This window comes from Microcaecilia unicolor, chromosome 9 (genome assembly GCF_901765095.1).
Source record: "Microcaecilia unicolor chromosome 9, aMicUni1.1, whole genome shotgun sequence".
Classification (NCBI taxonomy): Eukaryota; Metazoa; Chordata; class Amphibia; order Gymnophiona; family Siphonopidae; genus Microcaecilia; species Microcaecilia unicolor.
This window is the reverse complement of record NC_044039.1, coordinates 91,404,805-91,422,695: the sequence shown is the minus strand read 5'-3', so window position 1 is coordinate 91,422,695 and position 17,891 is coordinate 91,404,805. Positions and strand designations below refer to the sequence as shown.

General features: G+C 43.2%; 1 protein-coding gene across 1 annotated transcript in view; it reads left to right on the top strand.

Annotated features, from left to right (window-relative positions):
• Window positions 1-17,891, top strand: part of C2CD5 (C2 calcium dependent domain containing 5) — a 419,591-nt gene that overhangs the window by 312,828 nt on the left and 88,872 nt on the right. Inside the window, exons 19-20 of the mRNA XM_030214402.1 lie at window positions 7,643-7,704; window positions 14,254-14,352. Coding sequence (XP_030070262.1) covers window positions 7,643-7,704; window positions 14,254-14,352 — 161 coding nt within the window. The remainder of the gene's footprint in view (window positions 1-7,642; window positions 7,705-14,253; window positions 14,353-17,891) is intronic.

The window sequence follows — 17,891 nt, the reverse complement described above, 5'->3', positions numbered from 1 at the left end:
TCTAGAATTTCTCCTCCTCTGTTGGCTCCTGTACCAGCTGGTCCATAAAGCAGTCCTTGATTTCGTCAAGAAATTTTACCTTCCTATCATGCCCTGATGTTACATTTACCCAGCCAATATCAGGGTAATTGAAATCACCCATTATTATTGTGTTGCCCAGTTTGTTAGCCTCCCTAATTTCTGATAACATTTCTACATCTGTCTGTTCATCCTGGCCAGGTGGAAGGTAGTACACTCCTATCACTATTCTTTTTCACCTTTACACATGGAAGTTCAATCCATAGGAATTACAAGATGTGTTTTGTGTCCTGCAGAATTTTTAGTCTATTTGATTCAAGGTCCTCCTTAACATACAATGCTACCCCTGCGCAAATTCGATCCAACTTATCACTATGATATAATTTGTACCCTGGTATGACAGTGTCCCACTGGTTATCCTCCTTCCACCAGGTCTCAGAGATGCCTATTATATCTAATTTTTCATTTAGTGCAATATATTCTCCCATCTTATTTCTTAGGCTTCTGGCATTCGGATATAGACATTTCAAACTATGTTTGTTGTTTCTATTTACATGTTGCTCAGCAGTTGACAGTGATAATTTGCATTCTTGAAAATCTGCTTTTTATTTAAAGACACCTGCAGGCTTATTTTTGAAAGAGAAGGACACCCATCTGTCGACACAAATCGCAAGAGGCGTCATCATAGGGTTGCCCAAATCACCATAATCGAAAGCCGATTTTGGGCGTCCTCAACTGCTTTCCGTCGCAAGGATGACCAAAGTTCCTGGAGGCGTAGCGAAGGCGGGACTTGGGCATGCCTAACACATGGGCTTCCTCGACCCATAATCGAAAAAAGAATGGCGTCCCTGACGAGCACTTGGACGACTTTACTTGGTCCTTTTTTTGTTACAACCAAGCCATGAAAAGGTGCCCGAACTGACCAGATGACCACCGGAGGGAATCGGGGATGACCTCCCCTTACTCCCCCAGTGGTCACTAACCCCCTCCCACCCTCAAAAAAAATTATTTAAAAATATTTTTTGCCAGCCTCTATGCCAGCCTCAAATGTCATACTCGGGTCCATCGCAACAGTATGCAGGTCCCTGGAGCAGTTTTAGTGGGTGCAGTGCACTTCAGATAGGCGGACCCAGGCCCATCCCCCCCTACCTGTTACACTTGTGGTGGTAAATGTGAGCCCTCCAAAACCCATCAGAAATCCACTGTACCCACATCTAGGTGCCCCCCTTCACCCATAAGGGCTATGGTAGGGGTGTACAGTTGTGGGTAGTGGGTTTTGGGGGGCTCAGCACACAAGGTAAGGGAGTTATGTACCTGGGAGCTTTTTCTGAAGTCCACTGCAGTGCCCCCTAGGGTGCCCAGTTCGTCTCCTGTCATGTGAGGGGGACCAGTGCAATACAAATGCTGGCTGCTCCCACAACTAAAGGGCTTGGATTTGGTTGTTTCTGAGATGGGCGTCCTTAGTTTCCATTAAGGCCGAAAATCAGAAATGACCAAGTCTAAGGATGACCATCTCTAAGTTCGACCTAAATTTCCAGATTTGGGCGTCTCCGACCGTATTATCAAAATGAAAGATGGACATCCACCTTGTTTTGATAATACGGGTTTCCCCGCCCCTTCACGGGGACGTCCTGCAAGGACGTCCTCAGAAAAACTTGGGCGTCCCTTTCGATTATGCCCCTCCTAGTCTACTATGGTCTGTATTGCAACTTCGCTATCGGGATATCATATCTTTTCTGTTTTGTGATATCTTTAAAAGATACCTTGTTTCAAACCACGTGCTTTAGAATGACTGTCAGCCTTCCCCCAATTTCGATGCCAGTAGCCTGGTCCCACTCTGGATAAGGTGGAGTCCATCATTTGGCTGCCCCTTCCCCAGAATGTCGCCCAGTTCCTTACAAATCTAAAACCCTCCTCCCTGCCCCATCCATGCATTGAGACCTCGAAGCTCTCTTGGGCCCTGCCTGTGGAATAGGAAACACATCTGAAAATACTACCCTAGAGGTTCTGGATTTGAGCTATCTACCTAAGAGCCTAAATTTGGCTTCCAGAACTTCCCTCCCACATTTTCCTATGCCATTGGTACTCACATGTTCTAAAACAGCTGGCTCCTCCGCCACCTTCGCACCAGGCATGCAAGTGACCAGGCAGTCCTCAAGTCCGCCAGTCATCCAGCTATCTACATATCTAATAATTGAATCACCAACTACAACAGCAATCCTAACTCTTCCCTCTTGGGCAGATGTTCTTGGAGACACAGCCTCGGTGTGAGAGAATATTGCATCCCCTGGTGGCCTGGACCCGGCTGTAGGATTACTTCCAGCTTCACTGGGGTGATGCTTTCCTTTTTGGAGACCACCCTCCTCCAAGGCAGAACAGGTTCTTATCAGGCAATCCAGATATGGACTTGGGCAGCCTCTTGAAACATCTCTATAAAAGCTGTTTACCTAGCCAGCGAGCTGTATGGTGTGGCAGACTGACTGAGCAGAGCCCTTCAACCTCACGGATGGTCCCTCAGCATGCCTGTAGTTCTTTGAGTATTCTAGCTGTGGGGAACCCCAGTGATACTTCTCCTCTGAACAACAAGCTTTCACGTTTTTGTTCCAGACTCTATTCTCCCTACCATATAGCCCCAAATACCTTCTTGCTGCACTGAGGAACGGACTTTCTATATGCCTTTCCCCCACTGCCTCTCATAGGGAAAACTCTTCCCAAACTACATTGAGACCAAGAGACCATGATTCTAATTGCTCCCTATTGGCCTCATCAAATCTGGTTCTCTCTTCTCCTAAAGTTATCTTCTAGGGAACCATTGAGGTTAGATCCATTTCCAACACTAATAACACAAAATGAGGGGTTCTTCCTCCAACTGGACCCACGTTCTCTGGCCCTGACGGCTTGGTTCCTGATGATATAGATTTGTGTTCTTTAAACCTTCCAAGCAGAGTCTCTCCGATTTTTCTGGCCTCTAGGAAACCTACACAGAAATGTTACCATTTCAAATGGAGAAGATTTTTTCCTCTGGTGTGCAGCCAGAGCACTTGACCCTGCTAGGTGCTCTCTTTTTATTCTTATGGAGTACCTCCTCCATCTTGAATCTGGCCTCAAAACTAACTCAGTCATACACTTGAGTGCCATTAGCGCATTTCACTCTAGGGTTGATTAGAAACCAGTTTCCATTCAGCCCTTGATATTTAGATTTCATGAAAAGGCTTATTGCATACCAGACCTCCCATCAGACCACCTCTGGTAGTGTGGGATCTCAATGTCATCCTCTCTGCTCTAATGAATCCTCCATGTGAACCACTCCATTCCAGTTTCCTGAAGTTCCTCACATATAAAGTATTGTTCTTAATAGCACTTACTTCTGCCAGAAGAGTAAGTGAACTTCAAGCCCTGGTGGCAGATCCTCCTTGCACCAGGTTCTGCCATGGCAGGGTTGTTCTCTGAACCCACTCAAAATTCCTCCCTAAAGTGGTATCAGAGTTCCACCTCAATTAGTCCATTGTACTTTGTCTTCTTCCATAAGCTACACTCTTATCCTGGAGAAGCAGCACTGCATACTATAGACTGCAAGCGTTCTCTCGTATTATCTGGAGCATACAAAACCTCATAGGAAGTCCTCCCAGCTTTTTGTATTCTTTAGCTCTAACAGATTAGAGATTTCCATCACCAAACATATTATCTCGACTTGACTGGCTGACTGTATATCCTATACGTATGCTCAGGCTGGCTGGCCTTTCATGGCTGTGTACCGCTCACAATGTAGGAGTCATGATGGCTTCAGTAGCCCATTTCTGCTCTGCCTCCAATGAGGAAATTTGCTGTCTGGAGCAGCATTTTAGGCGAGTTAGTCAGTTTGCATAAGCAGTTCTGCAAAATCTTTTTTACTACTTTTGAAAGTCAACACCCTCTGGCCCTTTTTTTCAGCCAGGCTCACTTTCTACATAGTTGTCAGGTTCATTATTATATTGTGAGCCTGGCAGCTAGTGAGTCCTACATGTGAGAATGTCATGCCTCTTTGTCCTTACAGAAAGCTGAGGGGTCCTTGTACAAAGGTGTGCTAGCGTTTTTAGTGCGCGCTAAAAATGAGCACGCGCTAAATGTTAGAGATGCCCATATATTCTCACATCCCTCCTGCCTCCCCTTGGGAATGTGTTCTTAGCTTTAGTTCTGTACTGTGCTCGAGCACTGGCTAGAAGGCACCGGCGCATGTATGGTGGTAGCATTGCCTCAAAGTTTTAAAGTGACAGTGCACTATGGTAGTGCCTGCACCAGGCTCCATGGATGACGTCACCCAGATGTGAGACTATATGCCTGCTGTCCTTGGAGAAAACCTGCTACTGTTAAGTAACTTGAATTTACATCAGCTTGTAAAGCTAACATTTGGCTGCCAACTTAATAGAATAGTCCCCTAAGATGCAAGTACTCTTACTGTCATAATGTATGTATTTCTTAGACTTGTGTCACCACAAAATTTCTACTTTGTTGGTGTAATTTAAGAACCTTGCCATCATGACTCAGTTGACTGGCATCCATCCTTTTTGCCATAGTCAGTGTGTGGGCTCAGTTTTGAGCTTGTCCAAATTGGACCAGTCTTCTCCTTGTATGCTCATTTTGGCCCTTACAGTGCTGGACTATTGCAATTCACTATATCAGGAAATATGGAACTGTAAACTTAGAGTTTACAGCCAATCCAGAATATGTCTATTTGGTGGTTATTTGGACTTAAGAAATTCAACCATGTGTTACAGGCTTCCCGTTACATATAGGATACCTTTTAAGATTCTATTTATTACTCACCAAGGTTTGTCTTCATCTTCCTAGCGTTTTTGACCAATCTTCTTATTCCTTTGTCTTCTTCCCGAACACTTAGGTCATCAGACTGGAATCTTTTGACTACACCCACTGGTTGACAATTTTGATTTGATATTACCAGACCATCCTCATTTAGTGTTTCAGCCTCCACTCTTTGGAGCCACCTTTCCCCTTACATCAGATCTGAACTGATCTTTAATACATTTAGGATATTAGTCAAGACTTTGTCTCTATGGCTTTCTCAACTGAGGGCTGATAGGATAATTTATCTCTTTTATTCATAGCTGCACCAGGTCCCAGCTGCAGTGATTGACTCTGGTTGAAAAGAGTTAAAAACCTCACTGTTTCGGCAGGCATTTGGTGCATAGTACAGTCTTATGTTTCCTTTCTAAGGATTTACAGATTTTTGCTCAGTTGAGATTGTATGCTGACGGTGCCGGGCAAGATGGTGGAGGCTATTATTAAGAATAAAATTGCAGAGCATATACAAAAACATGGACTGATGAGACAAAGTCAGCACGGATTTAGTGAAGGGAAGTCTTGCCTCACCAATCTAATGCATTTTTTTGAGGGGGTAAGCAAACATGTGGACAATGGGGAGCCGGTTGATATTGTATATCTGGATTTTCAGAAGGCGTTTGACAAAGTGCCGCACGAAAGACTCCTGAAGGAATTGCAGAGTCATGGAATCGGAGGTAGGGTATTATTATGGATTAAGAACTGGTTGAAAGATAGGAAGCAGAGAGTAGGATTGCGTGGCCAGTATTCTCAGTGGAGGAGGGTAGTTAGTGGGGTCCCGCAGGGGTCTGTGCTGGGTCCGTTGCTTTTTAATGTATTTATAAATGACCTAGAGATGGGAATAACTAGTGAGGTAATTAAATTCGCCGATGACACAAAATTATTCAGGGTCGTCAAGTCGCAGGAGGAATGTGAACGATTACAGGAGGACCTTGCGAGACTGGGAGAATGGGCGTGCAAGTGGCAGATGAAGTTCAATGTTGACAAGTGCAAAGTGATGCATGTGGGTAAGAGGAACCCGAATTATAGCTACGTCTTGCAAGGTTCCGCGTTAGGAGTTACGGATCAAGAAAGGGATCTGGGTGTCGTCGTCGATGATACGCTGAAACCTTCTGCTCAGTGTGCTGCTGCGGCTAGGAAAGCGAATAGAATGTTGGGTGTTATTAGGAAGGGTATGGAGTCCAGGTGTGCGGATGTTATAATGCCGTTGTATCGCTCCATGGTGCGACCGCACCTGGAGTATTGTGTTCAGTACTGGTCTCCGTATCTCAAAAAAGATATAGTAGAATTGGAAAAGGTACAGCGAAGGGCGACGAAAATGATAGTGGGGATGGGACGACTTTCCTATGAAGAGAGGCTGAGAAGACTAGGGCTTTTCAGCTTGGAGAAGAGACGGCTGAGGGGTGATATGATAGAAGTGTATAAAATAATGAGTGGAATGGATCGGGTGGATGTGAAGCGACTGTTCACGCTATCCAAAAATACTAGGACTAGAGGGCATGAGTTGAAGCTACAGTGTGGTAAATTTAAAACGAATCGGAGAAAATTTTTCTTCACCCAACGTGTAATTAGACTCTGGAATTCGTTGCCGGAGAACGTGGTACGGGCGGTTAGCTTGACGGAGTTTAAAAAGGGGTTAGATAGATTCCTAAAGGACAAGTCCATAGACCGCTATTAAATGGACTTGGAAAAATTCCGCATTTTTAGGTATAACTTGTCTGGAATGTTTTTACGTTTGGGGAGCGTGCCAGGTGCCCTTGACCTGGATTGGCCACTGTCGGTGACAGGATGCTGGGCTAGATGGACCTTTGGTCTTTCCCAGTATGGCACTACTTATGTACTTATGTACTTATGTACTGTTGTGAACTGCCACGTACTTTTGGATCGAACGGTCTATAAGTATTTTAAATAAATATTCCTTATGGGTTTGCCCAGTCCCTTTCCTTCCCTTATATATAACTGTAACTTGTTCTGCCTGTTTTTCTTCCCATTTGTGCCGTGTTTTGTTTATTTTTCCCTTTTATGGATTTCCCTATTCTAATATCTTAAATTTTGTACACTGCCTTGCCCACCTTTACAGAAGTTGTAGCTCCCATGGTAGCCATCATTGTAAAATAATGAAATCATTGTCTCGCATCACCTCTGGGATACCTACAAATTGTAGATTGTTCCGGCGCAACCTATTTTCTAAATCCTCAAGCTTGTCCTCTTATGTAGCCAGAGTGGCCTTCAGAGCTGTCATCAGACCCATAACTCATTCTCTCCACTGGACACTCACTCCTCTACTTTGCTCATGCAACTTGAAAAATCTGCAATGATCTGTTGCATAACATCCAGCTGATTTTGATAATTTCTTGAATTTCAAGTCCAGTGTACTCACCACTGCTTGGGTAAGTTCTGTCATCATCGCATCACCAGCCAACAATGTTAGGTCATTGTTGTTCCATCCTCCACAGATGTGTGTCTTTCTTTGTCAATTTGGATGCCATTTTTTTACTTATTTGGGTAAGGTATTTGTCCATACTTCAAACCGTACTAGGATGTGTGATTGAATAGCAGTTCCTGAGGAAGATTACTCAGTGGTCATGGGTAGAGGAGGAACAGCCATCAGAACAGCTGAGAAGCTCAGCTCTCCCTGCTTGTTACATCACATGATTCTGAATGGTGCTTCATATATGATGTGGTTCATAATAATAGGTGTTAGAATGTAATTATTGAATAATTTTCAGGCATTTTTACAGTTATGGTATATACTGTATCTGTAAACTATGCTTTTATAATTTTTTAGGTTTCTATAGCTGTAATACTGAAATTATGCCGGGCATAAATAACTGGACTTCTGACATACAGGTAATAAACCATTTCTTAAAAAGATTAAATATAATTTTTACATGGTCTGTAAAGTTGTCTGTAAAAAGTTATTAGGCTATGAATATTTTAATTGTTATTTTCCTTTGAACTTAATTTACCCCCCCCCCAAGATTTTTTTTCAGTTTCTGAATGCTATATACAGTCATAATTTGGAACAAAATTGATTATATTATATATGAGTCTGTATGATTTGAAAGAATTTAAATCTTATTTCGTTGTCTTCTTTTACCAGTAAAATGCGGTAAAATGATTTTTATTCATTTATTTATTGATTTAATGGATACTATAGTACCGTGTAGAAATCTTCACACTCCTACATGTTTTCATATTCTGCTGTCTAAAAAAGTATAATTCAAACTGTATTCGAGTAGAAATTTTTTTTTCACTGATCTACACAATATATGCTAGGAATATGCAAAAATAGTTATGAATAAGAAACCAATATCTTGATTGCATAAATGTTCCTATCCTGCCTTATAGCAAATCCAAATTGGTTCTGCTTCCCAAAATTGCCTTCATAAGGCCCAAAATAAATTACGCAAGAGCCCACCAGTGTCCAGTCACCATTGTTGAGCTGACTTGAGTACTACCTGATGAAGAATCAAATAGTTTCTGTTGTATGACGTGAATCCAGAGCCAAGGATCTGAATATGCCAAAAGAACACCAGGATTAAGATAATCAAAGGTACTGATTGTGAAAAGGCTGTACCTACTCTAAGTGAATGTAACTCACCTTAAGCTCTACTGAAAAAGGTTTGAACAAAATCCAAATAAATAATATATAAATAAAATAATATAAGACAGTTTCAATCAGTGGCGTACCTAGGGTAGTTGACACCCGGGGCCGGTCATTTTTTAACACCCCCCTCCAAAATCCAGTACTAGGCATGCCGAGAATACAAACGCTCAGGACCTATAGAGCAATTCTACCATACCATAAGCACTAATTTCTACGAGTCACACAAGGAAAAGGAAAGCATCTTAAACACTACAGTGAGCACTAGAACATCAATTCACCTATTGTAAAACGAAACCAGACAGAATAGTACAGATCGTAGATCCTGCAGTCAGTGCCAACTGAAAGCCATGTCTTTTTCACAAACACAGATACACCCTAATCCACTATAGAATAAGTAATAATAAACTTTCTATTTAGACAAAAATTAAACTGAACCCCCAAGATGCTAGACTCTGCATAAAATGCAACACCACAGAAACAGAAAATGTCCCCTGGTACTGTGCAAAATATAAAGACAGCAGATGTAAGTTTGAAAAAACTAGCAAGTACCAATCACCACTTTACAAATTAACAAATAGAAATAAAACAAATACAGAAAATAAAATAATACCATTTTATTGGACTAACACATTTAGCTTTCAGAGGCCAAAACCTCCGTCCTCAGGTCAATACAGTATAGTGCTGTTATAGTTTCCTATCCTGACCTGAGGAAGGGGGTTTTGTTCTCCGAAAGTTAGTCAAAATGTATTAAAATTAGTCCAATAAAAAGATTACCTTGTTTACATGTTCTATTATAAACATTTATTAACCCAGCTACAATACTACTTTATCCTAAATAAAAAAAAATATATATATATATTTTATTTTACAGTTTGTTGTCTCTGGTTTCTGCTTTCCTCATCTTCTTTTTATTGTCTTCCTTCCATCCAGCATCTGTCTTCGTTCTCTCTCTGCCATCCAGTGTCTGCCCTCTCTGCTGTCCCCTCCATCCAGTGACTGCCCTCTCTCCCTGCCTCTTCCATCCACATCTGCCCTCTATGCTCCTTTCATCCACATCTTCCCTCTATCTCTGTCCCTTCCATCCACCATCTGCCCATCTGCCCTCTCTCTCCCCTTCATTCACTGTCTGTCCTTTCTATCCCTTCCATCCACTCCACTGTCTGCCCTTTCTCTCTGCCCCTTCAATCCACCATTTGCCCTCCCTCTCCCATCCATCCAGGGTCTGCCCTCCCTCTCGCTCCCCCATCCATCCAGGATCTGTCCCCTCTCTCTCTCTGTCTGCCCCTTTTTTCAGCCCCCAGTTCTAGCCCCAGCCCACATCTCCAACCTGCCCCCCTTTTCAGCCCCACTATCCCACCAGTCCGCAGTTTCAGCCCTAGGCCTTTTCTCTCACCAGTCCCGAGCTTCAGCCCCAGCCACTTCTCCCTGTCCCTTTTTCAGCCCCCAGACCCCACAGTTTCAGCCCCACATAGATGCTGTCCAAGGTTTGCAGTAAAAGACACACATCACAACATGCAGTCCAAGGCAGGCAGTAAAAGGTACTTGTCATGTACATGCAGTCCAAAAAGCATACAGTGAATTACACTGTAAACTACTTTGAGATTGTATATTAAATTAATAAATCCACACCGGTCCAATCCACATGTCACACACATGCAGTCCAAGGCAGGCAGTAAAAGACACACATGCAGTCACATGCTGTCCAAGGTTTTCGTGGCTCCACCTAATTCCTTAGTGGCTGTAAAGTCATAGGAATCTGGGAGTCAGTCCTGCTCCTGTGAGTGTTTCACTGAAAGTTGTTCAGAAACACAACATTTGAAGCTTTGGGGATTTAATAGTGTTCTGTAGACGACGTCATCTGACTATTTTAGTCGTCAGCACTTTACCAAAGGCTATGCGAGCAGCACTGCCTCACCGTATGTGAATATAGAAGGGCAGCGTCGCAGGCAGCGCCTCGCGTCTGCCAGCCCTGCTTGTTAAAAAAAGCAAATCTCCTTCTCGTCTTGACGTCTTCGTCGGGCCTTCCCTTACTATGTCCCGCCCTCGCGGAAATAGGAAATTACCTCAGAGGAGGGCGGGACATATTAAGGGAAGGCCCGACGAAGACGTCAAGACGAGGAGAAGGAGATTTGCTTTTTTTAACAAGCAGGGCCGGCAGACGCGAGGCACTGCCTGCGACGCTGCTTCACCGATTTTTCTTTAAAGGCAGGGTGGTGCGGTGACAGGAGAAGAGTAGCGGGAACTGAGCACCCCCCACCCACTGACACCGGGGGCGGACCGCCCCCACCGCCCCCCTCCCCTTGGTATGCCACTGGTTTCAATTGTTTAATTATGTCTGGGTGCACTGTCAGGTCTATCATAAAATGCGAACAGTTTGGCACCTCAGTCAAGCTATCCAAAGTTAGTAGCCGTGGATTAAAGAAACTACTAAGGAAGGTCACTATGGGCCCCTTTTACCAAGCTGCAGCAAAAGGGTGCTGGTGCTGGCGCGTGTTTTTGATGTGCGCCGAGGCCCCCTTTTACCGCAGTGCATAAAAGGCGGGTCTTTCTTTTTTTTAAGAAAAGGCTGTGCGGCAAGAGAATCACTTGCCATACGGCCATTTCGGGGAAGGGGGAGCCCTTACCACCACCCGTTAAGGTGACGGTAAGGGCTCCAGCACTAACCTGGTGGTAACTGGGTAGCGTACAGCACTGCCTGATTACTGCCGTGTTCACACCAGCGCTACAAAAATAAATATATTTTTGTAGTGCTAGATATGACGGCATGCTGGGGGTGGGAAGTACCATCGGGCTGATATGGTAGCCCGGTGGTACTTCCTTTTTAGCGAGCAGTAAGCCCGCATTGGGTTTACTGCCACTTTGTAAAAGGGGCCCTTTAAGGGCTAAAATTGCATAATAAGAAGTACAGAGGTCTCTGAGTCTGGGGGAAAATATTGGCAGTTCAGCAATTTCACATATACTCCATAAACATGGCCTGTTTGGGAGGGTGGCAAATAGGAAATCACTACTGAAGAAAAGCCACGTGTGGAAGAACGTTTTTGGACTAAAGAGATCAGAGTGGAACTTTTGGTCTCCATGCTAAGTGATATATAAGGTGTGAAACAAGCACGGCAAACCACCCTTCTAACAACATCCATACAGTAAAGCATAGTAGTGACAGCATTATTTTGTAGAAATGTTTGGAAGCAGGGGAGGCTTATGAAGACTGAGGGAAAGATGGATGTCGCAAAGTGCAGGCAGATCCTGGAGGCAAACATATTCCTTTCTGCCACAGACCTGAGACTGGGGGAGAAGACTCACATTTTAGGAGGACAGTGATCTTAAGCACAAACCAAAAACAACCATAGAGCTGCTAAGCAAGAAGAAAGTGAATGTCCTCAACTGGCTCAGTCATCTATGTGAAGACGTAGGCTGCAGTACAAAGCTATCAAGAGGCAAATTTGAAAGAGCTTGGACTACTCTGCCAAGAATAATGGGCAAAAACTGCATCATCCCACTGTGCAAAGTTGGTAAACATTTATCGTAAATGACTCTTGTTTATTAATAGTGCCAAAAGGGCCTCATGTCCAGTGATGTGAAGGCTTATTTTAAAGTCCTTTTGGTTTACATAAGTACATACGTATTGCCATACTGGAACAGACCAAAGGTCCATCAAGCCCAGCATCCTGTTTCCAACAGTGGCCAATCCAGGTCACAAACACCTGGCAAGATCCCAAAAAGTGCAAACATTTATGCTGCTTATCCCAGAAATAAATAGTGGAATTTCCCCAAGTCCATTTTAATAATGGTCTATGGACTTTGCCTTTAGGAAGCCGTCCAAACCTTTTTTTAAAGCCCGCAAAGCTAACCGTCTTTACCACATTCTCTGGCATTGAATTCCAGAGTTTAATTACATGTTGGGTGAAGAAAATTTTCTCCGATTCGTTTTAAGTTTACTACTTTTAGCTTCATTGAATGCCCCCTAGTCCTAGTATTTTTGGAAAGAATAAACAGACACTTCACAACTACATGTTCCACACCACTCATTATTTTATAGACCTCTATCATATCTCCCCTCAGCCGTCTTTTCTCCAAGTTGAAGAGCCCTAGCCACTTTAGCCTTTCCTCATAGGGAAGTCATCCCATCCCCTTTGTCATTTTTGTTGCCCTTCTCTGCAGCTTTTCTATTTCCACTATATCCTTTTTGAGATGCGGCGACCAGAACTGAACACAATATTCGAGGTGCAGTCGCATCATGGAGGGCTACAAAGGCATTATAACATCCTCATTTTTGTTTTCCATTCCTTTCCTAATAAAACCTAACATTCTATTTGCTTTCTTAGCCACCACAGCACACTGAGCAGAAGGTTTCAATGTATCATCAATGACGACACCTAGATCCCTTTCTTGGTCGGTGACTCCTAACGTATCCTTGCATTATGTAGCTATATTTAGGGTTCCTCTTTCCCACATGCATCACTTTGCACTTGCTCACTTTAAACATCATCTGCCATTTAGACACCCATTCTCCCAGTCTCGTAAGGTCCTCTTGTAATTTTTCACAATTCTCCCGCGATTTAACGACTTTGAATAACTTTGTGTCGTCAGCAAATTTAATTACCTCACTAGTTACTCCCATCGCTAGGTCATTTATAAATATGTTAAAAAGCAGCGGTCCCAGCACAGACCCCTGTGGAACCCACTAGCTACCCTTCTCCTTTGAGAATACTGACCATTTAACCATTTCTATCTTTTAACCAGTTTTTAATCCACAATAGGACACTACCTCCTATCCCATGACTCTCCAATTTCCTCTGGAGTTTTTCATGATAACTACTTTTTGAATATTTGTATAATTGTATATAATATATTGTATAGATCAGTGAAATAAACTACTTTAATACATTTTGAACTGGATTTTTTTGATAAGAGAATTTGAAAAATGTTTTTCTGATAGCCTATTTTTTTATGACAAGCAAAAAAGCCTGTTTAGCAAAAAAGTGAAACAGGCCCTAGGAAGGCTGTCATCAAAGCGATTTCTCCTCTCTCCCCTGTCCTCCCCTCCATGTCCAGCGATTTTCCCCTCCCATCCCATCCAATCCATGCCCATCGATTCTCATTCTCCCCTCCCATCCCATCCATGTCCAGTGACTCTTGTCTCAGCGAATTCTCCTCTCTCCCCTGCCCTCCCCTCCATGTCGAGCAATTCTCCCCTCCCATCCATGTCCAGCGATTCTCCTCTGCCTTCCCTTCCCATCCAATCCTTGTCCAGTGACTTGCCCCAGCCCCCACCTACCCCCCTTTTAAGCACCCAAGGTCGAGTTCAACCCCAGCTCTCACCTGCCCATCCTTGTCTCCCACAACAGCATTCTTTTCCTTCTGCCCTGCCTTTAAAACTTTCATTTTACCTCAGATCGCAGCGGTGGCATCACTTTGCATATATATATACTAGTAAAAAAGCCCTGTTTCTGATGCAAATGAAACGGGGGGCTAGCAAGGTTTTCTTCTGGGTGCATGTGGGAGTGTGTGTGTTCCTGCTCTCTCTCCCCTCCCCCCGAGTCCTTCATTGTTACAGAGAGAGCGATTTGATTTCCTGCTTTGCTGTTTTCCTTCACTGTTTGTGTTAGAGAGAGAGCGAGGGCGGGGCAGACACTCATGGGGAAACCGGATATCTCTCCCTCTTCACACTTCCGGTTGGAGGCTTCATAGAACGTTGGTGTTGCCTTTTATATATAGAGATATGTGTGTACATTTCTGTCATATTTATCATATATGCATAGTATAATAGATTTTGTTTTCTGTTGCTTTAGATGTTTACGTCTGTAAGAGTTGTTCGATTAAACAACATAAACCTGACTAATCAAACGCTTAGCAAGAGTTTTAATGATCTCTGTGAGAATTTGTTAAAGGTAAGTGACCTATTTTCAGCAGCATCTTACTGGCCAAGAAAACTGATTTAGATCTATGCATTCTAGAAACTTTAACAAGTTTTCATAATGGGACAGGATTTTAGAAAAATCCTTCTGTGACCGTGAAATGAGGCAGAGCCTGCATAGTGCTTGTGTGCAGGGTTGCTTAGTGAGTTATTTATTTATTTATTGATGACATTTATACCCCAGGTTATCCCAGCAATTTGAGTTCAATGTGACTAACAATACAGTTAATTAAGACTGTAGTACACAAAACAAAGTGAATACAGCTGCATCATACAATATTACAGAGAATAAAAAAACACTACAGTGTCTGGATCAGACAGGGAGACAGCAAGGTAAGAGCGATCAGATCAGCCTAAACAGGAAGATCAGGGACCACTTCCAGAAATCTACTAAAGAGGAAGGTCTTTAGCATTTTTTTGAAATGTCCTGTAATCATATTAACCATTGACAGATTTAGGTAAGGAGTTCCAACATTTAGTGCCCTGATAAGCAAATCCTGCTTCAAGAACTGACTTATATGCAATTTTCTTACTGCTCAGATAATGTAACTGTAAATAATTCCTAGCTCCTAGAACAGCAATACACGGTTGAAGGTCAACAAGAGGTTGCATATAGTCAGGAGACATACCAAACAATACCTGGTAGATAAGAACACAAAGTTTGAAAGTGACCCTATCTTTAATTGGGAACCAATTCAGCTTAGATAACAACAGTGGTGCCCTATCAAAACGAGAAATTTTACAGACAAGCCTAGCTGCAGTGTTTTGGGCAGTTTGGAGTTTCTTCAGCAACTGTTTCCTTCACTCAGCATAGATTTCATTGTAATAAACTGAGACAAAACAAGCATCTGGACCAGGAGTCTGAAGGTTGCAGCAGAGAAGAAAGATAGTAACCTCCTTATCTGCCAAAGGGTTTTAAAGGACTTGGCCAAAACAGGAGAGACCTGGGGTTCAAAAGATAGGTGCCAATCTCCCACCATTCCTAATAGTCTCAGTGTTGACTCCAAAGGGTAAGATTCCTGGTCAACAGTAAAACTCTCTAAAGGGGTGCGATTAAAAGTATGTAGCCAATTTGAGTGGTGCCTATTGACTGATGCATCCATATTGAGGTCTGTTGGGAACCACTGGTCAAGTATCTCAATATTTCACTTCAGAGGTTAAGCCAGAATAAGATTAGGAAAATGGAGAAGGAAAGGTGTGAAAACCCAGGTTTCTGTGAGTGAAATACCATTCTCTGAAAACAGTAGATCATGTAACCATGAGTGCCTTGAGTGAAGAGTCCTTTCAGAGTTTTCTAAAGTTTGAACTCAGTAAATGCAGCTGCGCAGCTGCCTCATTTTTCACTTAGTCAAGCTAATGAAAAGAGATGTGTGGGTACATATATAAACAAGATCATGAGGAAGATAACTCAAAATCATGAAAATGGGTTCTATGAAGGAGGCCTTCGATCATGAACCATCCAAACTTAGAATCCTGCTGGAGGACGTATCTAAGCAATAATGAGATATATGTGGCCTGAACTCTGTGTTGTACATTTTATATCTCCTCAGGAGAGGTTATAGATATTAGAGCATTGACCCAAAATCTGGGTTTGGGGATCGGCTAAAATGTCTGTTCATTTTTGGTGGAAAGCGAAACCAGAGGACCGCCCCTGCTACCACACGCACATCCTCCCCCTGAGCCATCCTCTCTCCCAACCCATTCTTCTTCCCAGGCTGCCCTCCAGCTCTGTCTCCCCCCCCCCCCCCCCGGCCCTCCCCAGCCCTACCTTTTAAAAGTCCTGGTGGTCAAGTGGCTTTCTCGGGGCAGGAGCATCCTGAGTTCCTACCCCCACTGGCTGCATTATGAAAATGGTGGCTGCGACTTCCTATGGCAATCTTGAAAGACTGCCGTGGAACGTTGTGACCACCATTTTGGAATTAGAAATGGCATGAGCAGGAAGTCACTCCTCCCATGACAGACTTGGCTGCCATTTTCACAATGCAGCCAGTGGGGGCACGAGCAACTCAAGATTTTCTGCCTCAAAGAGGCCACTAGACTACTAGGGCTTTAAAAGTAGGCCTGGGAAGCGCTTACGAGGTGGGGGGGGGGGGGAGCAGAGTTGTTGAGTGACTAATTTAAAGAAAAGTATGCGTGAGGTCAGAGAGATGGTTAACAGAGATAGATAAGAGAGTAAGAGGAGCTAGAAAATAAGGTGACTAATTTAAAGAAAGATACACATGAAGTCAGAGAGATGGTTAAATATTATCTCAGCTAGGGTAGGAGTGGGTAAACATGTCTTGCTGCAGTATGTGCATTCCGTGTCACTCCTTGTGTGTGTGAGTGAGACTACCAAGTTAGTTACTTCCATTAAAGGCCTGGTTGAAGAGCTAAGCTTTCACCTGCTTCCTGAAGTAGAGATAGTCTTGTGTTAAGTGGAGCCTTTCAAGGAGTACATTCCAGTGTGTGGGGGCTATTCCGTAGAAGGCTTGCTTGCGGGTATCATATCATATGATGTCCTTAGGAGAGAGTGTGGTTTGGGATACTCCTTGGGAGGACCTTAGTGTCCTTGGAAGTGTGTAGAGCATCATCCTATTCTTCAGGTACTCGAGGTCATTTCCTTTAAGGGTCTTAAAGATCACACATGCAGTTTTAAATTTAGCCCTGTATTGTACTGGTAGCCAGTGAATTTTTGCAAAAATGGTGTGATGTAGTCACATTGCTTGCAGCCTTCTATTAGCGATTCACGTCCACCCATTTCACTTCACTCATTATTTTATAAACCTCTATCATATCTCCCCTCAGCCGTCTCTTCTCCAAGCTGAAGGGCCCTAGCCATTTTAGCCGTTCCTCATATGGAAGTCGTCCCATCCCCGTTATCATTTTCATCACCCTTCTCTGTACCTTTTCTAATTCCACTTTATCTTTTTTGAGATGCGGTGACCAGAACTGCACACAGTATTCTAGGTACAGTTGCTTGCACCATGGAATCGCTTTGCACCATGGAATGCCTTTGAATCGCTCCATGGTGCAAGATTCAAAGGCATTATAACATTCTCAGTTTTGTTTTTCATTCCTTTCCTAATAATTCCTAACATTCTATTTGCTTTCTTAGCTGTTGCTGCACATTAATCAGAGGGTTTCAACGTATCATCAACGATGACACCTAGATCCTTTTCCTGGGCAATGACTCCTAATGTGGAACCTTACATCACGTAACTATGGTTTGGGTTCCTCTTTCCCACATACACCACTTTGCACCTGCTCACGTTAAAAGTCATCTGCCATTTGAATGCCCTGTCTCCCAGTCTCATAAGGTCCTCTTGCAATTTTTCACAATCCTCTTGAGATTTAACAACTTTGAATAACTTTGTGTCATCAGCAAATTTAATTACCTCACTAGTTATTCCCTTATCTAGATATGTTAAAAAGCAGCAGTCCCAGCACAGACCCCTGGGGTATCCCAGGATTTACGTTTCTCCTTTGAGAATACTGACCATTTAACCCTACTCTCTGTTTTCTATCTTTTAGCCA